We start from the raw sequence: 26,491 nt of genomic DNA, 5'->3' as shown, positions 1-26,491 counted from the left end.
ACATATTTAGAAGAAAAAAAAATTGTAAACCACTATTATAAAAACCAGTATAACTGACTCGGTGATAAATGAAAAGTGTTCGTATTTTGTTTTCCTATCTAGTGAAAATCATCAAACAATTACGAATAGGTATACCAACTATTATTCGGGTCGTCTTACAGCGGTATATGACGACTGATGAGCTACAGGTGATTTTGAATATACTGCACTACACACGGTATCACCTAATAATATTATTCAATTTTATTTGTCATTGATATATAGCATGCATATTGGACATAACAATAGACCCGTATGGCACGTATATAGCAAGTATAATACCCTGTCACTTTGGTATGCTTTCTCAAAGATGCACAAACATTTTCGTTTAAGTATAAAACTGGAATTCCAATTAAAATGTATTAAGTCGAATAAAAAAAAATAAAAAAATCTTATTATGCGTACGGAGTAAGATGTATTCGGAAACGAAATAATCAGAACAACAATACTGTGATATTTTCGCAAGACGTGGTGGAAGGCACAGTGTTACGCCGGGTTAAGTATAAAACATGTATGTAGTATAATAACTATTAAATGGGTAATAAATTGAATTTTAACGTTAATAATTTAATTGACCCTTGGTCGTCTGGAGGTATTTAAGGTTCGGGGACCCGGTGTTTGCAGTGGTGTGGGGGAAAGGGGAGGGAAAATCAATATCGACGTGAAAACCTATAACCGGCCTTCGAGTTTTATCGCGCTCGTCCGGACGAAAAACGGACAGAGATGAAAATAAATACGACGCCGCGGTTCCGTGATACGCTGCTCGGCCATACTTTGGTAATTACAGAGTCCGGTGATCGCATAGTGCCAGCGTTTATACACTATATAACCCATACTCACATATATATATTACGTTTTACGCGTATACCGACGAGCTCGCAACAGCAGTTCGGGTAACAAAGGTGTCCCTAGTTAATTGCCCGGAGATGACCATTAAGCGTTCGGGCCCCGTCGGGTTATGGGCGCTCGGAGACCCGTTCGGAGGTAACGTTTATGAGTCCCCACAGGCAGTCCCGGTTCGACTCTTATCCCGCCGCTTGCAGTAGAATAAAGCTGCCGCGAATAAGAACTGCGAGAAGAATTTAGAACCTATAAGAAATCCCCACGTCGTTCTCTATTACACTTTTCGCGGGGGCGGACGCACACGCTGTAGCTATCAAGCCAACCTCCCTAATCCCTGTACCGTGTTTCAGCCCCGCTACGAATATCGACAAACTTTTGTTGTACTGACACACACTGTACACACACACACACACACACACAAAAGCACATAATATAAATTATACACTGCCGAAGACGTGGACGTGGTGTAGCAATGACGTGTGCGGGGACAAGTCGAGAGGACCCGCGGCGGCTCGCCCGTTAAAACTATTTCCATCGTATATCGCTTGGATGTATACCGTATCGCAAAACGACGTTAGGTGCGGTCGTGAAAATAACCCATTGACCGCAGTTTTAATATCAGTACGCCGAACGACGGCAATTAATCGCGCATTCCGAACGCATTATCGTAAACGAACGGACCGTGGAAGATATTACTATAGCGGATTCCAAAATCAAATATAGCCGACGTTTAGTTTCGCGTGGTCGTCCGACGAGTGTTAATTATGATGGTGTGCGTCGGATATTTCATTTTGCCTCATTGAAATATCTGAAGGATGAAAACATCATACGTTTATCACAATCCGAACCCGTGCGATAATATGTTATGCCGCGTTTTGTCGGTTAACGTATACTTTATAAAGCCTCGTGCAGCAGTGGTATATTTCCCTAACGACGATAATATACGAAACGAAACTGTGCAATTTACTTTTATTTAACAAAAGTTGAAAACGTTTAATAGTCAAAGTTTGGAAAATGTCTACTTGAAAATAAATCTCTTTATAACTCTCGCAAAGAACGCTTCGAGCAAGCAGAAATCTATCGTCAGATATTAATAATGTTATGTCGCAGGCCACAATGCATAATTTCTGAACTGACTTTCGTATGTTCGGGCGCTTGTATAAATAAAATATTCTGAAATAATTTGTAATAGGCTTTCGCGGAAAACTTCGAACCTTACTTAGCACAGTATAACCATTTACCACCGATCACTTCTGAAACAAATATGAATGAAATGAGATTTAAATGTATACGTCATCGGAGAACGAAATCAAATCCGTATCATAAAATAATAAAACGATGTTTTCCCGATCAGATTATCGAAGAATAAATATTATATTAATATTATTTGCTAATAGTTGTATTCATCGCGTCGGAAGTTACACTAGCTGTTATTTTTTATGTATGGGCTCATTGGAATTGCAAGTGATGGTCATTTTATAATGTTTACTTCTTATGTTGAATTGTTCGGTGTAAAAATTTTCAAACTAATAAAATTGATATTATTGGGAATTTTTGTTTATTAACTGTCAAAAAAAAAATTAATATCTGAAACGTCACGATGGTGAATAGATAATTAGAGAAAATAAAGCTAGAAGACAATTAAGTAAATCAAATATCTAATTATTTTTTAATGGATTTTTATTTTTAAGATAATTCAGAAAATGATTAAATATATTTCAAATACTTTATGGACAATTTCCTGTAATTTCATTATAATTACTCGGTAAAAGCGACAGTGGTTTTAATCATTAGAAATTTTTTTAAATATTTTATTTTAATATAAGCTTCGATGTTAAGTCATTTACTCATTAACAAATTTTAGCTAAATATTCAAAAAAGAATATCGTTTAAATATAATTTATTCATTAAAATTAATTATTTTTTACACAACGACTATAATGTTTAAATTAAAAACAACACATCATACTATTACTTTTCAGAATAAAGTCGATTATTTGTAGATATAAAGCATGCAGGTATATACTATTTATTTAATATTTATTTTATATGATTAGAATTATTCACAAATCATATTCATAAATATAAATAATTGTGTAATTAATTTATAATTTTCATGACAATAAAAATAACATTTATAAAATTTACATTTAATACATTTGTTCGACAGAAGATTTAGTGAAGACTAAGCATAAAATCAAACAATTAATTAAGAACTTTTATAATACTCGATGTAATAATATTTTATTAAGTTTTACCGATGGAATATATTATACAGTTATTTAGAATTATTATTGGACCTTGGATACTGTGCTATCATTATAAACTAACTTTCTTTCTTTTTAAATTACTTATCAATGGTTGTTGCATAGTGTATTTATGGTGGAAAGTATCGCGGTAAACTCGAAAGAATTTTATAGAAGTTGGGTGTGACCCCAAAGTATACTTTTACTGTCCCTGCAATACTTTTTGTCTCGAGGGAATACCGGAAATAAGTTTGAATCGTCAATAACTACATTACCGATTTTTTTTTTTCCTCAGTCTTTTAGTCAATAAATTATAAGAAGTAACATCCTTAACGTTGAACTGATGAGATAAATTCTGTACATTTAAGCTATTACAAAAATAAGGATATTTTCAAAGTTATTTTAATCTCATTACACATTTCATGTTATATTGATTATTTAATTTATAGTAAATCACTATTTATGTAACATATATAGTCTTTGTACATATTATTTAATTTGAAACCATCATAAATTAATTTTTTTTGCCTAATATATTCCAGAATTAGTACTTATTATATAGTAATAGAAATTTCAATATGATTAATAACTTTTTTTAATTATAGTTATATGTCAAAAAAATGTACAAACATTTTTCACGGTTATTTTTCTTATCAAAGTTCATAAGGAAAATAACTGTATGTTTTGTAAAAAAATTTTATTGACGGAATGCGATCAAACTATATCATATATATAATTTTTTTGCAAAGTATAATATATCATTTGACTATAATTTATAATTTATTATTTTGTGCAAAAAAACCTACATTATTAACGACTATGCATCTGAAATAACATTAGTAAAATCATCGCTTCCATTTAACGAGTACTTATACTAATTATTCAATGGAAAATTTACAGTACGAAGTAGGTCAACCATCAACGCGTTGCGACCGCACATTTGAGCGGCTGAAAATGTTGGCGCAGAACCGGCACCACATTTATATACAAATAGTATTGCCATTTGGTGTCTTTGTAAGTATATATGTTGCAGTAAATATCCGAAATAAATTAAAACAAGCGAATTCGCCAATGAAAACTAGTAATACTTAATAGTGCTTGTAGGAACAAATATTTCTAGGTAACACCTAGTAGTAACAATTTAAAAAAAATTTTATTTGCTCTTAGTTTTTATTAAATTATCAGTTAAAACTAGTTTTCACACATTACCTCGCAGTAAATAATAGTTTTTTTCTTATTTTTAGAAATTTAAAGACACAATTTATATATTTTTGTTATTCAATAAAGATTATATATAATATCGAGTTTCGACCTTATATGTTAATACATACTATTTTCGCTATAGTTAGATATTTATATGTATGACTGCGTATACTGACGTATGACTGCGTCACGTGGTTAATGACTTATGTAAAACGCTTTTTAGTTTATTTAAAATAATTCATTTGGATCTATCAAATACTAACCGTGATAATTTATAATGAAAAGAATGATTTATATCCACGATTATTGTGCCAAACATCGTAAATAAACTATTGAGAACTCAAAGGGTACATTAACTTGAACTTAATTTATAAAATGAAAAACCATGTTATGACCAAAGCCAGGGATCCGTTGAACGTTAATCAGGACATAGTAAATTTGTTGGCTTTGTTACTTAAAGATAATAATAAGCATCGAAATGGTCAGAAGATTTACTATTTGTACGGTTAATGAAAATCGAGTTTGGCATTTTGATATTATCAGAATCCTTACATACGTAATACGTTTTGAGTAGAACCTAAAATTGAACTTTCAACAGTTCCTCATCCCTTTAAACGGTTATTTCTATGGATGTAAATGAAGAATAACTAAATGAAATAATGAAATCTTAACAAAAACAAGGAGATAACCATTAAAATAAAGATAGTGATGTTTAAATGTTCACGATAAACTTTTTTCCATAACATGGATCTTGTCAATATTATCAACCAAATTATTGTTTTTTTAGTGATATAAAAAATCTTTCTTTTTTCTTTTTTTTTTTTTTTTGAAAACGTATTCCTTTTACGCGTTGATAGAAAATTTCACTGTATTTTCGGTACATCGCGAAAACGCATAGTAAATTCGTTGTTTTTATGTAAACTAGTGATGGAAATTCGACCTGTTTTCGGTAATATAATAACAGTGTACACATGACGAAAATCGTCTCCACTGGGACCTTGCAGAAGTGATGGTTGTTGTACGAGCGGTGCGGAAGTGAATAGAATCAATTTCAGCAATAATGCCGGAACGATATATATGCACTGCTCTGGTACAGGTAAAGTCACCCAGCGGGAAATACAAAACACAAACAGTTACACACACACAACATTGCAGTACACACGTGTAACACCTCGCCAGACACCTGGGGCGTGCAAATAAGGGTCCTCGACAGCCGGGTCCGTCACCCCCGCCTCCGCATTCTTTGCGCGCGTCGAAAAAATCAATTAGCCAGCGACACTGTGCGACTGCTCTTCCTCGACGTATTTTACAGTGTTATTGCCCATTATTACTGCTGTCGTGCGGCCCTGTCGCCGGCCAAGCGGTCGTCGTAAAATCGCAGTGGACATGATATTGTAGGAAACACGTACATGCACTGTACGCACATTATATGCGGGTATAGGAAATGGTACATGATCAATATAATTTTATAATGGTTATGTTATGGTGTGGTGACGGGCAGCATCGCGTGACGTTTTGGCCGCAAAAATCGAAAGAAACGATATTATTATGATTAAATTGAAGAAACGACGAGCGCAATAAAAAATAATTGCCCGTTGAAACCGCAAACGTGCGAAAAAAAAGAGAGATATTAAATTGTTGTCGTCGTGTTTGTGCGCGTATGTGTGTGTTGTACGTTACTTTTTTTGAAAGCCACACACTAAACGATTATTTATTATCGTGTGTTAGGTCAGGTGTTAGGTTAGTAGGCGTGCCAGTGTGTATGTGACGTTCGTGTACACACCGCGAAGATGTGCAAAATTGAAAAAATGTTACATGCGATTTATAAAATCTTGAAAATATAAATTAAATTTAAGAAACTATCAAAAAATAATCATATTTGGCAAAAAAAAAATAAAATTTATGAATGTTCAAAAACATATTTAAATTTTATTTTATTAAATATCATAATAATACTTATTTTAAAGGTTTGATTGTCATAAAATATTGTTTACCTACATTACATTGTATTCAAATATACGTACTATGTAGCTCATATAGCTATACAGGTACTTGAAAACGATGATGAACAAATATTTTAGTGATCTGACATCAAATCTATCTTGTATAGTATATTATTTAGATGATTATCGCATATGACTAAATAAACACTTTTTATTGATACAATTATTTAAATCTAATATTATTTCAAAATAATTTTCGTTTTTCTTCAAAAATAACAAAATTTGATTGGATATACAATTTTCCGTTTAGAGAACAAGTTTATTTTTTCAACGAGTTTATTCGAGAAAAATATGTTCTTTTAACATTAAACGTCTACAGAATAAACAGAAATAATAAATATATTCATTTTCATCTCACAAATCGTTTATTTCAGTACAGAATTTAAAAATTTCTCTCTACCCACACTGTTTAATTTTCATTTGAACCAAATAGTTTAAAGATGGAAGTTTTTAACGTAAAAACTTTTTGCTATCTATTATATAGAAACCAATCTACAACAAGATGAAAGGAAATAAAACCAAGTATAATAGCAAAGTGTATATTCGTGTCATTGAAGTAAAAATTTCGTTTTAACTATAGCCTTGTATCAGTTGTATCTTTATTTTTAAAACAAAAACTTTAACATTAAATAAACATGAACCCCATCGTCTTTTATACACTTTGGTGTAATAACGGCTTTTGTGTTCAAAACAATTTCAGATGTACCTAATTAATGAACGAAATTTAGGTATTATACACCTTTATCGTTAGTCTAAAAAAACATAATCGTCCAATAAAAACAAAATATTTTAAATATATTGTTTTTGAAACATTATAGTTGTTAAAATCCTTTATTTCCATTGATTTGACTAATAAAAAATATTTTAATATTGCAACTACCTACCAACTTATTTGAAACATTCAAGTGTTAAAAATAGGATTATTCAGAGTTATATTAAAATATTATAATGATAAAGCGTATAATATATTACGGTTATGTAAAATTTAAAAAGAAAAGAAAATGCATCCATAAAGATTGTTTTGTTTACATCAGGAAATGCTTAAATAAATTAAATATTCATACATTTATGAGAGTATCAAATAATTTTTTTATACGTGTGAATATTTTATTTGAACACCTTAAATCGTTTTAATTTTCATTATCATTTTTATTTTGTTAGTTTTTAGTTATTTTAACGTAACTATATTAGTTTTATCTCTCTGCACAAAAATGTTATGTTCAATGCAAATATCACTTGTTACGTAAATTGTGTACAGAAGAAGCAACTATATGATGTTAAATTATCTTGAGTATACAGTTTTAAACCATTTATTATTCCGTTGTAGAGTTATAAATACATTTCGAAATACTAAAACCAAAATTTAAATTAAAGAGTATGTAAAACACGAATACTACGCGTATATGAGTTTTTAATTATTTATTTCTGTGTAAGTCTTTTATGGAGCTTGTATAGCACTATATACTTGGTTTATTGTATATTACTGTTGTATATATTATAAACTTGTAAACAATGTTTGATAAAATTTGGATGGAAATGTAATTTATCAAAGAATATAAACTTTTTGATGGACTCCGTGTAAAAATATATTATTTTTTGCGAATACGTAATACGTATTATTATACATAACCGTACAAAAGTTGTGATACCGACTTTAATGAGATGGTGTTCAATATAGGTATATATTACGTAAAGACACGACGAGAGATCGCGGCGGTGACTGCGATGTATATCCAAACCTGATCGTTAAGCATCCTTTATGCACAAAAGACGGTAATAAAAAACTTGAGAAGAATTTTTTTTTTTTTCTCTCCGGTCGGAAAAATAATAATAATTAGGCTGAGAAAAAAAAAATTCCCGACAACGGCATACAATATTATATAGTGTGTTTCTATTGTTTTAAGAGCAAACAACAATTCCGTATCGTTTTCGTACATCTCATCTATTCATAACACAATACCGCGCGCATAGATATAAATATATTATATTCATTTGCCCGTAGGTAATACACGCAAGTAATCTGAAATTTGGGTCCCCTTTGCGCGTGACGTGTCTATTGCATGTGTGTAAGTGTATGAGTGTACGATCCGGTAATGTGGTATATACATGTATGTGTGTATAAATATATAACCCTTGTCCGAATTGCGGCAAAAATGGATTTTGTCTTATTATTATTATTATTATTATTATTATTATATCACCGCCGCCGTAATATCTCGGCGTGGGGGTCCCAGCACCTGGGTTTCTCGGTTCTCATAATTCCACCGCCCATTACTCACACAATAAATGACAAAACTATTGTGGTAGCAACAGCGGCAGCGGCAGAGTGTGGATGGCATTTGGGGCCCGTCACCCTCCCGCTGTGCGACGACGACATAATTAATGACAGCTTGTGGGAGTCTGACATCGCTTCTGTTTTATTATTATTATTATTATTTTTTTTAAATACTTCTCCTTCTTCGTTTTTTTTCCTTTTAATCTTTCCCTCGAATATCTCTAGTTGAGTAATTACAATATTATTACTTCATCCATTTGTATGTGTGCGCGTGTGTGTGTATGTGATGCAGTCCTGCACGAACGTATATAATTATGGCCAAGTTTTACGATTAAGCTTCAGCCGAGACAGCGAATAATTGCAGTTATGGTCTTGTGGATTACGCGCCCGACACTATATAATATTGTAGTCCGAGTAATCGAAACTCTCTCAAAAACGATATATGCGAGGGTGAAGGATTAAGAGAGAAACCTCGCAGATGCTCATTTTGACATTCATTCGTCAAGTGAATAACAACAAGTTATTCGTATACTCAAAATGTTTTTGAAAGAAACTCCTTTAATCGTTATTTCATTATTTTAAGTTATAAACTTGTAATTTACTTCCTTACAGGCAGGGGGCGGGATAAATTAAAAAATTTCAACGAAAATAAATTTTATTTCAGCGGTGAAAAATAAGTGCTTGATAATTAAATAAACTTCTAAAACTCAATGTATTATGTCTTGAAAATAAGTAGATATAAAAATTGTTGAATTTATTTAAAAATTTTAAATAAAACAAATGAATGTTATTGGTGTTGGCTAAAAATTAAAATGTACAATATATATGTATAACTTAAATCGTGGCATTGGCCTAAGGTATAAAAATAAATTATTATTCATTAGTTTACACATTACAGAACTACATATTAAACATAATTTATTGTTCTAATAGGCCCACTCGCCAGTGGTTAAATAAGATTCGTGCGAGAAAATTTATTTCCCATTATACTATAGGTAACAGTTAACAGTGGAGTATATAAGAATTATTACATTCTTGTTGTAAATCGAAAATCGTTCGTGTCTTTGGTTTATTCGAATTATTGTCATTGTATTATCACAATAATATTGGTCATTCAAAAACAATTTATAGTACCTAAGTTAAAAATTGCCGTTTTTTTTATTATTTAGAACGAAATTTAAATTCTTTAATTTTTAGATAAATTAAAAACATCTCCATCGTCTCGCTTTAATTTAATTATTTTTTAAGTTTTTTTTAATTACCTTCAGTTTAACATAAAAATCACATAATAAAATATGAACACTTTATAAATTGAAACACAAAATATGATACTATTATACAATAAGTCATCTCATTAAATCACATACAAATAAATAATAATATGACTCTGGCGCTTACAATCGAATTCAAAACGTGATGAATCTATCTTTAATTTATACACTAAATTGTAGAGACATTGTTTTATTTAAGTTATATTGATAACTCTGTCGCCCATGCTGTGTATAGTTGGATATTCTGACATTTCAACAGTAACTGATCGTTGAAACAAAGGTCAACCTATATTATTATATGGTTTCCATAGTCCATGGTCACAAGATTCGAAGCAGGTGTCACCTGGTCTGTTACTACACGACCGCGGACAATCAGTAAGTCAAAGTAAATGAGATGGAAGGAGTCATGAACGAGCGATTGAGAGGAAGAGCGGGCGTGGAGAGCACCTGCATTACCACAAACACGTGCCATACCCACCTGTAAATCGATTATATACGTTAACTGTTCATATTATTATGTTTATAAAACTGTTGGCATTGTTCGAAATCGACTAATAAATAATAATTCTATTATGTTGATGTAACCGAGGAAAAATATTTGCTATAATATGTGATAATATTGTGCAGTACACTTATTATACATATTATTCATTAACGGAAAAATAAAAATAAATTATAGGATAAATAGACCGCATTCGAATTCACATTTTTTCATCATTTTTGCAGTGTATTCAACCATTAAATAGTTCAAGTGGACATTTTTTAATCTTTTTAAAAGCCATGGCATATACACAATCGGCATTTATAAACAAATTAACAGTGTCGATATTTAATTGGAACATAATAGTGTACGTATCATAAAATAGTACCTGTACTGTAACGTAACCTAACGTTCTAACGTTTGTCCATGAAATTGACATATAGATGACCTTCAAAACCAGAAATATAAACATCAGTTAAAAAATTATGAAAAACAATAATATAAGACATTAGAGGATAAAAAAAATAACGTATATCAAATCTTTAAATCTTTAAATCTTTTCCTAACGTATTTATTTTTTATTTATATTATTTTAAAAATTAATTTTATTCGTGTTTGTAACAATATGTAAAACTGATTTATAAATGAATTATTTAATGGCCATTATTATACAAAACGCATTAATTATTAAATATTTTATGTTAGTAATAATAGTACACAACATTTATACATTATATAATATAATGAGTAGTATATACTAGCATATTTAAGGACTGTTCTAATTTTATAATACTATATTATTGTTTCACTTGCAGTTATAGAATAATTAGATACTCCAAATGTTTATTTATTTTTTGATTTTTTATTAAATATTTTTAGATAAATTTTTTGAATTCGTATTGAACATTAAAGTTGAAAACATAATATATAGAAACTTTGAAATATTATTCTACATACACAATTTAATATAATACATATTTTTTAAAAATTTGCATAATTGGCATACATCACATAATAATTATTTATTATCACAAAAATTTTAAATATGAAATGGAAGTTTAAAAAATTGATTTTTAGTCCCTTGAGAACCATTTACTCTATGTCACGTTATTTTAAGAAATATCTTTTTCGTCTATGATAATTTACTTTTAATATTTAATTTTAAGTTTATTAATTATAATTTCCATTGTTAAATGTATTAAAACACAACAAGTGTAGTGGAAAATATACAACAGAAAAAATAAAAATAAATTAACATAACCTGGCATTTTTCTTACTTTTAAAATACTTATACAAATGATAATTTATTAACAATCAACAAAAGTACATAGATAAGAAATATGTATATATACTAATAAACACTAAATAAAATAACTTATTTTTTATAATTATATATTTATAGTTATTTTATTTAGTATTTATAAGTGAATATTTCTTACCTATGTACTTTTGTTCATTGTTTATAATATTAAATATTTTATCATAGTAACAAGTATTAATAATTTTGACGCATTTTATAAGAATTTGAATCTAAAACACATATAAAAAAATATAATGACTATGATTTTTCAATATTCTTAGACGATATATAAAAACTAATGAAGAACCTTGTATTAACAAAAATTGTACAATATACAAATCGAAAAAAAAATGTTAATACGTCAAAAATTTAAAATTCTTTTGTACCTAAATAGTACAAAAGAATGCCAAAATATTTTTTAAAAATATTTGATGTTTATAGTATGTCAATATGATTATTTGGTGAAAAATTCAAGTCCCTACAGTTATTAATTTTTAAATACTAACAAAAAAATAAAATCAATTTCATAGAACACTGCAGGTTTTCTCTAGTTATTTTGAAAAGTGATGGCTTTTTTTTTTACTTTTTACCTCTCAAAGTACCAACTAGATTCAATTTTCTAATATAAATCACCTAAAAGTAGAAAATCTAAAATATTTAGTGATACAGTAACAACAGTAATAACAACAAATACACTCAGCTCAAGATATAGTATAAATAACAATCGCGACATATTTTTATTTAGATGAGTTTAGAACATGAAAAATAAAACGCTGTATTTTGAATGGTTAATTTAATGTTTGATCAATAGATTTTATTAATAATATACAATCACTTGTTTCGAATTCGAAACAAAATTCGGGGTTGTGCGAAATCATAAAATTCATAACTCTGCTTATTACATTTATCTGTGATCAGTACAATTTAATTTTTTGATTATACATAACCAGGTAGCTAATATCATCTAAAAATAATGATTCCCCTTTCACCAACAAAAAAACATAAATACGCTACTGAATACAATACACAACACAAATAATATTATGAACATTGTACAATGTACATATTTAACATAATATTATCATATTGTTACTAATCAATTTTATGAGTGGTGTAGTTTGAAAAAAATTTGCAATGTGTTTTTAAATATGCAGATATTTTGATTGAATTTCTCTACTCATCATTAATTAGTTATTATATTAATATGTTAATTTTTGAAATAATATAATTGAATTAAAAACATAAAAAACACTAATATATTACTCATAACTGTTATAAAATAAAATGCAAATATAGTACAATGCATAATATGCGTTTTATAGTTGATAGCTGATATAACTAATGCTTTATATAGATAACATTTATATTATTATATGTACAATAGGAAAAAATAAATTATTTAATTGTATTTTTTTTTTAATGTTATTAAATTAATACCAACATTTAAAAATAAAAAGATTAAAATTATATTTATATTTTGACTTTTAAAATGCATATTAATAATAACTATAAGGTAATTTATAAAAAAAAAAATCAATACAATTCGTAAAGACTTATGTTGCACTACTTTACATATAAAAACAATTACACCATGTAAATCAAATATAATTAATTCACCAACTTCAATAAGTACCTACCTATAAAATGTATTCAAATCTTTATAACTTATTTTTTTGTTTAGAAATTATTTGCACATTTTATTTTCCCAATCTATTTGACACCTTGCTTGTGCAGTAGTACATGGTATAAAAGAAATTATTATAAAAACGATTTTTTAAACGATTGAACCACATTATTTGTCAGAAAGAATCAATTTTTCCTAAAATATTATATGATTTTAACAAATTTCCCATTGCATTTTATTATATTATATGAATAAAATAGAGACTTGCTTAATATAGTATATTAAACATTATATATTTGACGCATACATAATGTTTTTTAACCAACGATAACTATTCACTATTTTTATGTAACTGTCATCAGGTTTAGGTCACACGAATATTAGGTACCTATGTCCTATACTTACCCACCTATTATAATATGTTATACACGCACCACACAAAGAGACAAGAGAAGAGTATATAATAGGTACATGCATATATTATATATTTAACTTATTTATTTACAGGGTGATTCATCAAATATTCTCACCCCATTTTTTCTATAATAAAGCAGTTCTTCAAAATGTATTCTTGGAATTTTTAAGTACCTATACTTAATGTACTTAATATTTTCAAATTCTTGATAATTTTTTCTTGTGGAAATACAAAAATTCTGTTTATCAAATTAAAGTTCCCCAATTCTACTATAAATTATTTAAAGGATACATTTTCCAAAAATCCAAATTCAAACGAGTAGTTTTTAACTTTGAGCTGTATTAAATATAATAGCTATACATGACAATGAATTTGGAAGTTGTAGGAACTATAGCGGTTTTAAAAATTAAGTAATTATTTTTAATCTAATTAACATTTAAAATTTGTTAGAATAATTGTCCAATTATAATAAATACCTTAAATGATATATATATTAATACTAATAACCTATATTTTATATTTTTTTTTAAAACTAAATTTTCAAAAAAATTACCGATCAAATTATTTATAGTAACAAATGAAAATTAAAAAAAAAGTTTATATCGTCACAGAGCACACTTTAAGTAGTAAAAATAATCTCAAAAATGAAAATAAATTATTTATTAAAGAGAAAAAATGGCGAATCATTCTGTATAATATGCATACACACACGCGCGCACGCACACATAAATACATACATATTTGTAGATACTCATATATACACATGGTACAACAGAAGAGCTGGCTTAAATATATGGGACCAATGTAAATTCGAAAATCATAATAATTTATATTTATGTATTATCAACATTAAAATGATTGAGCATTGACTATATAGATTAAATACTACAACTATTTAAATTGTTTTTGGATAAAAGCTTTATCAAGGATTACTCTAGTACCTTATCTAGTACCTACATATTATTATGAGTTGAATAAAATAAGGTTAGTTCTATTTGAAAAAAAAAAAAAATAAGCGAATATCGATACAGGACACCTGATCGTAACAACATAAGTATTTTAAACTATACGAACTAACCGCGGTGATTTAAATATTATGCTCAAATACTTCAAAACTCAGAATTTCAATAACTGCAGTGTTACATGATAAAAAAAAAACGTGATCGTGCTTGATAAATTACTCTCTATATACCTATTTACAAATAATGTTTACGTGCATCGATGCAATTCTATGATTAAACGTACGTTATACTGTTATAGTATAGGTATACCTTAATGTGCGTATAATACATACAATTACAAAACTACCACCCCCGCTATCGTACCTGCATACAATATGTATAATGTATATATGTGTATAGGTATGTTTATTATGGATATATATATATATATACTTTCAGATAATTGAATTGCACTTTTGCGCTAGAAACGGGGCGTAGTGCATTTCTGCGTAATGTACGTGCACGGAAAACGGTGACGGAGGAGAGACAAACTTGCAGGTACCTACGCGGCGCTATATCGTCAGGACAGTCGTCCTCCGGTGCTGCCGCCTTCGCTGTCGCTAATTGACACGCGGCGTGCGTTAATTTTGTACGTCCTGCGGGCGGCGGTGGCCCAGCAAAAACCACATAATATATCGATTTTTCCGACCACGGCGGCCGAGGTCCGAGTGCCCGCTGCAACGGCAGCATCAGCGACGAGCACATATTATATATATATATATATACGTCGTATTATTATATTTATATATTATGTTATATAGACAGACGGTGTTTTTATTTTCTTTCGGGTTTTTTTTTTTCTTCTTTACGGCGAACGACGGGGAGAGAGAAAGCGAGAGGGAGGGAGAGAGAGAGATGGAAAGAGAGAGAGAGAGAGAGAGAGAGGGAGAATACTTCTCATCTTTTCCCATCCACATTTGCACAACCGCCGACTGCCACCGAGGCAATAACAATCAAACAAAACGAACGTGTATAATATTATATATATATATGTACAACACATACCACCCGCACGCGATCTTCACCGCGGGTTTATTATACGGTTCCCGTGGGAGAACCACGCCGCTCTTCTGCATACCGCCGCCGCCGCCGCAGCAGCTATAGTGTGGTGAGCGGCGCTCAGACGACGGCGCCGGCAACTTTTAGCAAGGGTACAATTATATTGCCGCAAAACTCTCGCATAACCCATTCACGACGTTCGTCTCCAGCCGAGGCTCGAGAAAAAGTACATAAAACACGATAACGACACGCTTACAACCAGCTGGTACGTACCAGCTATAAGCGCCGCACCGTACGTGTTTTTATGTATATATATATATATCGTATAATATTATAATCGGGTACGACAGACGCGTTCATATAATATTATCGTGTGCAATTTACACCGGTGTCGTGTATATGACGTATATACAAACACAATATGTGATCTACCTGGGGTGACGGCATTAGACTCAAAACCATCTGTATCCGTTAAATAGCGAGAGATAGAGAAAGAAAACTCTACAGTTAAGAAAACGGTGTTTTTAGTAAAATATAGCATTCGCCCAAAGTCAAGTCGTACAGTTACGCACGAGATTATTGACCGTAATCTCTTTCAATTACAATAATGTTGGCTCTTGGCGACCTTCAGCGGGATATGGGGGTTACTATATAATATACACCGTTGTCCTCCCCCGGATCTTAGATTTGAATTAAATATGGTGGAAGGAAATAAGTCCATATTTTGGCAAATCTCACAGAAAGCACGAATACCTTCGACTCGGATATATTATCCGCATAAGTATGTTAGCTGTGCGCGTGCAAGTCTGTCCGCTATGTTGCGTCGACCGACCGACGAAGCGGACTCCGCAATCACACATTCGTCACATTATTATTAATTTTATTTACTCTTCATTCTTGTAACAATATTTGATTTGCTCGGCGTGTATGTACAGAGACTGGAAAAGGTGATTAAAGTCGGTTTTCATGCGGACCATGGCTGCTGTAATTATTTCCGGTACACACACCACCGCCGGACTAACAATGCTCGGCGTCCCATTGACGACGATGCAATCGTTCCGCTTCCGACGACGACGACGACACGGCTCGTCGGTGGGTGGTACACGTGGGGGGACAGTGTAAGGGTTGAGTGTGTAATGAGGACAGTGAGAGGGGGTAGTCGTCGCCACGAAGACTTGCTTTCGTTTATAATTTTAAATGTATTACGGTGAAATATTTTGAGGCAGTGTCACGCGACTTTCCATTCGGAATAATACAGCAGTTACACAACATATTATAAGTACCGACTTACCATAATAATTATGATAATGAACAATGATTATATTATATTAATCGGATTCCATAAATTTCCCGCGCGTAAAACAAACACGGGAAACACGAGCCATTGTAAACGTCGCACGTGCCAATGCGTAGTATACTAAGAAACAATACGTTAACAATATAATATAATGTAATGTCATAACAACAAAATCGGTATTCGGACATTTTATCTACTTTAATAAGTGAAAATCTAACGGTTTTCAACAATTTGAATTTTTTCGTTAAAATCCAAATGTAAGTAATACAAATTTTCAAATGTTTATACAAAATAACATCTTGGGTACAAGGGAAATAGATATTATTTAATATTTATAGCGTCGATAAGAAGAAACATATAGATCGGAAAACTTCTACTTAAAGCTATATATTGTTATTATAGTACAAATATGTATATTATATTTACCGGAAAGCAGACTGTGATTTGATCCCTCGGTAGAACTGACCGACTGCATGTCGTCGTCGTCGTCTTCGTCATCATCTTCATCATCGACGGTGCACTCTTCCTCTTCGTCCTCATCTCCTTCGTCTTCGTCGCTTTTCGTACTTCCAGATCCTGTGGACGAAGAATGATAAATTAAAAACTATGCATTGTATACATTCAGCAGTTAAAAAAAATATAAATATCGTAACATAATCCAACACGACAAAAATAAATTCACCTAAACAGTTTTACCAAAATAATACCAATCACAATTATTATTTGGTACATCTTAAATCTGAAGGAAAATGTATACACTACATACAGTGATTATTTTATCTTAGAATATTTCAGACTTCATTAATCTTTTTTGTTGTACATTCATGTTATTGTCGCAAAAAATTTATTTTATTCATTCAAAAAGTACCTAAAATTAAAATATTATGCATAATTTTTTATCTGTGAATTATGAGTAAAACCGTTTTAAAAGATAAAAAATTAAAATTATTAATATTTAAAATATAAATTCAAGAAATAAGAGTAATGAATATTTGGGTGCTTAGCACAGTTTATCCAAAACCCGCATCGACTTAAATAAATAAATAAAATATCATGTTGTAATTAAAATTATAGTATTACGTTAAACAATTATATCTTTTACAACTTTACTTTTAACCAGACTTGCAAGTTTGAGAGAAAGCTCAGTATTTACTACTTAAAAGTTTATTTTGAACACGATTATTGTAATTACTATCTATTTTTGACGGTTACATAATATGATTGTTTTGAAAATTATAAATCTGGATATACAAAATGATCACAATCAGCAAAATACATTTTGCTACTATAATTATTTAATTTAGTACGCTATATCAATTTTTTGTTCAAACAACAAAACCATGGCTGACGATCAAGTGTACCGAATGTCAATTAACGTAAATGTTTTATTAAAACTAACTGAATAATTTTTTTCCATGATGTTTTAAGAGGGGGAATATAATAATATAATATGATTATACACAGAGACCGGTAAAATTCGGATTAAATAAGATATTTACGTAATAAGTTTTTGTATTCAACGAAACAAACCTAAAGTTATATGTTATTAAAATCGCTCCATTAAACGCTCACTTAAACATTATTCATCGTTAATTTTTCCGTTATTTGTTTACTTTCTCTTATTAAAAAGTTATTACCTCTGAATTATAATCTTCTTAACAATTATAATTATTTTATATCTTAGTATAGGTAGTAACTTATTCATTTGATTAAAAAGAATGAAACGTCTATAATTTTATTCTCTTCCTATTCGATATTATTTGAGTATAAATTGAATAACTGGTTCAAACTTCAAGCATATATAATGTATTAAAATATTAAATGTATATCAATTACATATACCTACTTAAAAAAATTTGGTTTTCATAGACACCAATTTTATCGGTGGGGTTTAACTAAATAATACAAAAAATATCCATTAATCTCGTCAACAACTATTTACATAATATACTTATGTTCAATTATTAACTGAGATCTGTAATAATTATGGTAAGTTTAATGATACTATATTTAAAACACCCTATCGTTCATTTTGGAAATTATTCGTTTAATTAATATTTAGTATTTATAATTGCGTGTATTTTATATTAAAAATTTTTAATTTTTTTTCAATAGCATACATACAAATAAATTGTGGTTACCAATCATAGAATGTTAAAGTAAGCCCAAAATATACAAGAACGATTCATTGACATAAACGTTCATAAAATAAATTATAAATAACGATAACATAATATTGTAGAAAATATTATTTGAATAATTACCGACCACCAGTTGACCAACAAGAGTTTAGTATTAATTATGTTAATATAATATATTATGACGTACAGACTAGAACCGAAATCGAATCACAGTATTTTGCTTATACCTAACGTGTGTAATTAATCATCATCCGTTGACTGACCGACATCAATCGATAATATATTTTTTTATTTTATATTCGTAAGGTAAAAAAAAAAAAAAAAATGAAACAATAAATATTTCGCGCGAATAATCTATTTTTGTTAACTTAACTAAAAGCTATAGTATATAACTTTTATGAAACGCTCACACATTATTTTTATAGTGACAAAAAAATTCATCAGGGTCATAAACTATAATTTCGGTTTGGCAAAGTGTAAAGTCTTGGGAAAACAACACTGAATTCCTATACATATACACACAATATACAATACATCCACAATATAAATTATCGCTTGTTTCCCGCCGGACTTATCAATTAAACGATGGTCGCTCGTACCCGCAGGTTATTAGATCTGTCCCCCCCTCTCAACTCTCGCCGTTCATCCTTGCCGATTTACCGCCGTCCAGGTCATCGGTCTATCGGTCCCCCGACAATATCGACGGAGGCTGCTGCGTCGATATCCCGGAGAGGGTTTAATTTCCCCCTCCTATTCGAACCCTGCAGTAAAACAAGTATATATATATATATATTATATATATACAGAAAGTATACCTACGCGGTGCAGACTCTTGCCGCACTGTTTGTTCTCATACGTATTGTCCGCCAGTCTACAATATAATATATAAGCACTCCATTACTCACATTTTGCTTATACTTTAAAACTTGCGCAGCCACTCACATACATAATGTGAATTCATAATTAATCTTTGTTTAAAATATTAACATAAATTAGCGCTATGAATTGGTTATATCGGCCGATTTTCCAAACAGTAAACACGAAAACGATGTACTAATCATTTTTTTTAATTCGAGTTGAATAAAATCGAAAAATATGGCGATGATTATAATATAATAGATATATTATCTTCAATTCAATAATACATATTAATTAAAAAAAAAAAAATCATATTGATTGTGTGAAATAAACAAACTGCAATGCTAAACAATGAAGCGTTCTGTTTAAAGTATAGATTAACAACGTTATGCCGATATTTGCGCTATGTCGTTGCCATAAGAATAAAAAATAATAACACGACTTAGTGTGATATATGTAGGTATAGTATAATCATTAATATTATATAGGTATTTGCCGCGAATAACGGCATTTCCGATAATTTAATTTCATACACCCCGCTGCGGTTATACGATAGTGAACGGGTCTAAGTTGATCGGTCGGTCGCGCGTTCTTCGTCGAATCGCTCTTACCTAAGTAATATTCGTACCTCCTAACGATAATAATAATAATAATAATATGTGCACCGCAAACGGTGTTGTACGTATATACGGAAAATTGCAGTCGCAGACGTCCCGATGACCAATACAAGGAATCCACCGGTAATTGCATACCAAAACGCTGCACTGCAACTAGTGCGCACGGAGTGCAGATTTTATTATTTTTTTTCCACGATATTTTATACTTGTGGCGGGATGATGACGATGATAATGACGGTAATAATAATAATAATAGTGAACACTATCATTTGCGCCAGAATGTCACTATTATTAATTATCCGATTATTCGAATTGTGATGATATATATATATATTGTTTGATATTATTGCATTACGCGCTGCTGCTTTAGCTATAATATATATAGTAACGCGAAGTAATAAACCACCGACATCTGGCGTGTATGCACTTCGCAGGTGCACATACACTTTGTCGCGGCGAAGACGGACGAAAAACGAAAACGACGAAGAGCTGAGCAAAAAAAGCACCACGTTAACAATTCATTATTACCGTAGGTTGCGATAACATCAAAATGATAACAATCTATATACATATTAGTTCTAAAGCAAATATTCGCTTACCGCAGACGGCACCGACCGTTGTGGATTACGCCAGTTTTTTTTGTTGTTTGTGCATTCCAATCAAACAATATTGCGAAACGTTTTCTGTTTATTTTTGCACGCAAAACAGATGGCATTATGTTTATAAGTTTAGTGTTTTAATTATTTTATAAAGCTTTTATCGACCACGATCATTAACTACAGCTCAACAGTGATCCGCGCCTACGTGGAGTAATATTTGGATAATTTAGTCATAATTGTTTGTGTGGTCTGTAAAAATAACTTTTTGTTGATGCATGCCGATGTCTATATAAATCGTACACGTCCGTACTACTGTATACGACATACATAATATTTACTTTTTCCCCTTTTAAATTTAATTTATAATATTTGTTATTATATAACCAATTAAATCGTTTAGATTCGTTTGAATTTTTAATCTTACCATATAAAACTTAAATGTTCTATTGTAAAAATAATTTGACTCTAGGCAATACGTTGTTATGTTACATCATGGTCGTGAGTTAATGACAATTAATTATATTGTACTTAAACAATATAATGTATTTGGGTAAAATAACTATTCTTTTCTGCAAGGTACTGTTTTCAAAATATATACATATCAATAGAATTGTACATAAAATTATACACAAACAATATGCAAGTTTAAAATATACATAACTTATGTTCTACACAATATGGACGTAGTAAATTAACAAAATACGTCCTATTAAAACATACTTTTGTTTGTTAAACGAAGTGTACAGTCAGCACTGATAAACCATGTTCTTAAAGTAAAACTGTAAGTCGATAAAATTTTAATAAGATTTTTTCCCAATACTTAAATTTTTATTGTTCAAAACAAAATTTAGTTAACTTAAAATTTAAAATTGGTTAGAACTTTACAAAAAACAGATTAATTTTTTTAAAAACTATTAGGAAATTTAAACGGTGACCAATATATTTTTATAAAATCAATAGCGAAATGCCTGGTTTGGGAATTTGTGTTTCCACCTTAAGCAAAGCTTACTTAATTACTTACTAGCTAAAAAACGCAACTAATGTTTACTACAAACACTGGATACCTCACTAATAGCTATTCTCTTTATGGCTTGCATCAACTGCAACATTTTACAAAATATGAATCATGAAAAATGCATGTTGTACTGCTACAGGTATTGATTAAAGTATTAAAATTATTCTTTACTTATATAATCAAAGTGTAATAGATAGATTTAATTTGTTTGATATTTAGAAAATTTCCCGATTAGAGTAAATTATTTTTGATCAAACTTAAATGTAAAAATTGTATCTAGGCTATCACATAGACTATCACATTATTGATATTATAATTTAAAAGTGAGTTATAAGCATTTTAAGTTTTAATATTTTCCATGGCTATAACTCAGTTTAAAATCAAAAAATCAATAAAAGCCTATGAGATGGCCTAGATAAAACTCCTACCTTTAAGTTTGATAATAAGTAAATTTACTCTAAAATTAAAGCTAACAACATATGATGAATTCTGCTGAACAAAATTTGCTATGTTGTATGTATGTAAAACGGAGATAACGCGCGCGGGTGTGGCGTCCTCTTGAGAAAAAATACCATTATTAGTTTACATAACTCAAAGACCAAAGTCTACCAACAATAAATTTCAGCTGTTATATCGTCATTCAAATGTAGTCATACAATGAATAATTATTTACGTACATCTCGCAAATATGTTTAGAATGCAAAATCTTGGCTTACGCAAGCAACCTTAACGTCTCTGTCATTAAAAAAAAAAAAAAATGTACTCATCTCCACCAGATGATATTCAGTTATTTTATTAGTTTTTTTTTAATGTGTTTTAATAATCTGTACAAAGTATTGTCATATATATTAATTTATAATATACACATTCATACTGTATTTTTATAAATTTCGTGAAAAAAAATTATTTAAGTACGTTATATTCATAGAAATTAAATCTCTCCACGTTACTTTCGTACCGCAACAACTCTACATAGTTTATAATTTTAAATTATATGTATTCCGACCACTTTAATTCGTTAATACATGCAGCCGACTGTAATTCTAATAATGAAAAAAAAAAAAAAAAAAAAATGATGATTCGCCGTGATCAACGAACTCGTTAGTATTATAGACATATTTTAATAACAACACGAATAACGTAGCATAATATTAGTTACATTATATATCATTGTATTGTGTATGAATGTGCACAAAGCGTGAATATCTCAATATTTTTAGTTGCATCGACATCGAAATTAGGAAACGCAACTTTCCTTTTATTCCCCGACTAAAATCCGTCAATATTATAATATGACGGTTTTTCGTTTTTTTTTATTATTTTTATTTATTTTTTTTTTTATTAAAATCATTTTTTCCAAACTCGAGTCGCGGGTGTTCATACAAGCGAACTCCGAATACCTATACACAGGGCGTTACACATCTGTAAACTTGCACACGAAGGCTGGGTGATAAAATATACAATGATCGATGAGAAAAACACATATCAATCAAACCATGCCAGATCGGACACTTCGGGCTACGACGGCGGTGCTTATAAAGGTGTGGGTATACGACATACAAACTGTCGGCGACCATGACGTATATGTAGGTAGGTCCTTATCACGAAGCCCGCCTGGTACCGACCGACGTACTTGTGTATAAACATACGCGATTCGCTGCAATAAACCGTACAAATATATATGAGTGGAATATTATATTATCAGAAATATCGGCGCGTGCATAATCCACTAATTCCGATGTAGGATTTGCGCCAACCGTAATTTATATCAAATAAATCTTATAATACGTACCTACATTTACTCTGCACAAGTATTTCGTTTCTATAGTCGTACGCGCGTACATCCGTGTAAACTACAGACGGGAAAATCGCAAAATCAATTCCCGATCGTATTTCCCACGACTAAGTATATAATGTATTTAATACGAGAACATAATATAGTCTTGCGCTACAGCGAATATAATACACTCGTCTCGTAATATACAGTGAACAGAATGTGTCACCGTTAACAAATTAGTTTTTATTAAATACGATTCCCAAAAAATAAAAACTATACTCGGGAGACGCATTCCTGTATTATAAACCATTTAGTAATGTGAGGGAAGTCTAAAATAACACTTTTTATAGAGAAAAAATAACAAAATCTGTAGGTATGATCTATGTTCAAGGTTTGATCATAAGACAATAATTATGAAATAAATATATTATATAATTTTCAATGAACACGTTAAATTCCAACAAAGTCGAAAATATTATTATTTTCTAATTAATAAAATATAGTAATAAGACAAAATATAGGTATCATACAATAATTATGTTTAAGACAACCGCACTATTTATTCAGGGGCGTATATACTTTTAAGGAGCACATTTCACCAGCATCATACCCTGTGACCAAAGTCTACACGAGCCTATATATATATATATATCATACTGTCATATTATATTATATAGTGCATTTAGTTCGTTGCCGTACGTAAACGGCTCGATACGTAATTGGTTTCGAATCTCTATCCGTCCCAACAATCGTTGACCACCATAACTATCTTGGCTAAAGTACGGTCACAATATAGATATATATATATATATATTTTTTTTAACGTTTATCAGACTTCGCCGCCGTGCGACACACATTTGACCCGAATCCGCGGGTAACCGCCAACCGTCTTTAAAATAGGTATCTTTAAAAACTCTTTCGAATCGTTTTGCGCGCCGCCGCCGCCGCCGCCTCATCGGCACCGCTCTAGCCGAAAAAACAACACAGCTATTCGTGTCGTCAGTTTTTCGCTAACACGACGAAAGCCAAAACCGTACCGTCGCCGACGATTTTACGACCGCGTTTCCACGCACGTATATGTATATAAATTACATTGTTCGCATAAATATACGCGTGCGCGCGCGCTCGCACAAACACACACACACACACAAAAGCTCGTACAAGACGCGTATATAACAACTCGTAGAACACCGCGCTGTGGGAAAGAAGTGCTCCCGGGAGTAGTTTTAAAATGCAAACTTGCCGGTACGTCCCAAGAGACGTTCGACGCCTTCGGGCGTTCAGCCGGTAAACAAAAGCCATGTGCACGCGAGATAACAACAATGAGCGTGTGTCTATATATATATATATAACGCTCATATAGTAGTGCGTACATATATATATATATACATATATGTATATAAATATACCTATGTGTATATAGGTATATACATGTGTGTGTGTGTGTGTGTGTGAGTGCGTATATATTTATATGCTGTACACGAGCGGGAGAAAGACTATAACGAAGACGGCGAGGAGGGTACGGAGAGGTAAGCAGGTACCTCTGGGAGGCGACAGTATGATGTGCGCTCTCCTCCGCCACTGTCCGCCCCGGGGTAACACACGCGTATCCCCCGTAGACTAATATGTCAGCGAGCTACCGTTTTCCGAAGGTTACCTCCATACGCGAACGGCACCCCGGAGGCCGTTCGACGACCCCCCCTTTCCTACACACACACACGCGCGCGCGCACGCCACGCACATCCAACGCTGCCACACCGCAATCCGACTTTACCGCCCGACGCACTGCGGTCTCGTGCATGCGTTCGAAATATATGCATACTCACTATATGTTATACGCGTACCTACCGATAAACGTGAGCGTCAATGTCATATTATTATTATTGCTACCTATTCGTTTCCCGCACGTATAAGACCAGGCGGAATATCTTTTGCGGGTTGGCGGGAAGACCGGACGCGCGCGGTGTCCACGTCTGCGGCGAACCGGAAGAACACCAACCGGTTTCTCGCCCCGGACGTACCCCCGACCGATCGCACGGCGTTGAGTCGCAAAAAGTCGGTCGCACACGGGTCGCCGCGCCAAGCGGAAACGCGGAAACGTCTGGTGCTCGGGCAGGTATCTATACTCGTCTAACGATGCACCGGCGCAAGAGACGTCTCGGTCGCGACGCACGTGCATGGCGTGCGCGTCTGACCCTTACCGGCAAAGGCGCCGGCGGATGCACAGGATGAAATCCGGTGTGCACGCGGCGCAGTGTGCGTGCAGGACTCATCAATTCTCCTAGCGGTTTCAAGAGCGGCGGGCCGGGGGGGGCCAAACTCCGGTAGCCGTTCAGTTGCGTATTGCTGCCTCGACACTAAACCTCTCGCCCTCTCATCCTACACGTACATACACACACACACACATGCATCGTACGTACGTACAAATACGCGTTCCTCGTACACACGCACGTGCGCGAGCACCTACGCAAACCCGCCTTGTCACCA

The 26,491-nt window shown here is 31.7% G+C and overlaps 1 protein-coding gene across 2 annotated transcripts in view; it reads right to left on the bottom strand.

Moving 5' to 3' along the window:
* The window catches only part of LOC112603159 (zinc finger protein 423), a 118,040-nt gene that overhangs the window by 71,702 nt on the left and 19,847 nt on the right, over window positions 1–26,491 (bottom strand). For both annotated transcript variants that reach the window (XM_025351607.1, XM_025351608.1), the window contains exon 3: window positions 17,424–17,573. In XM_025351607.1, the coding sequence (XP_025207392.1) occupies window positions 17,424–17,573 (150 nt within the window). The remainder of the gene's footprint in view (window positions 1–17,423; window positions 17,574–26,491) is intronic.

Source organism: Melanaphis sacchari, unplaced genomic scaffold, assembly GCF_002803265.2.
Source record: "Melanaphis sacchari strain LSU unplaced genomic scaffold, SCAv2.0 Contig98_pilon_pilon, whole genome shotgun sequence".
NCBI lineage: Eukaryota > Metazoa > Arthropoda > Insecta > Hemiptera > Aphididae > Melanaphis > Melanaphis sacchari.
The sequence above is the reverse complement of the archived record's forward strand: the minus strand, read 5'-3'. Positions and strand labels throughout refer to the sequence as shown.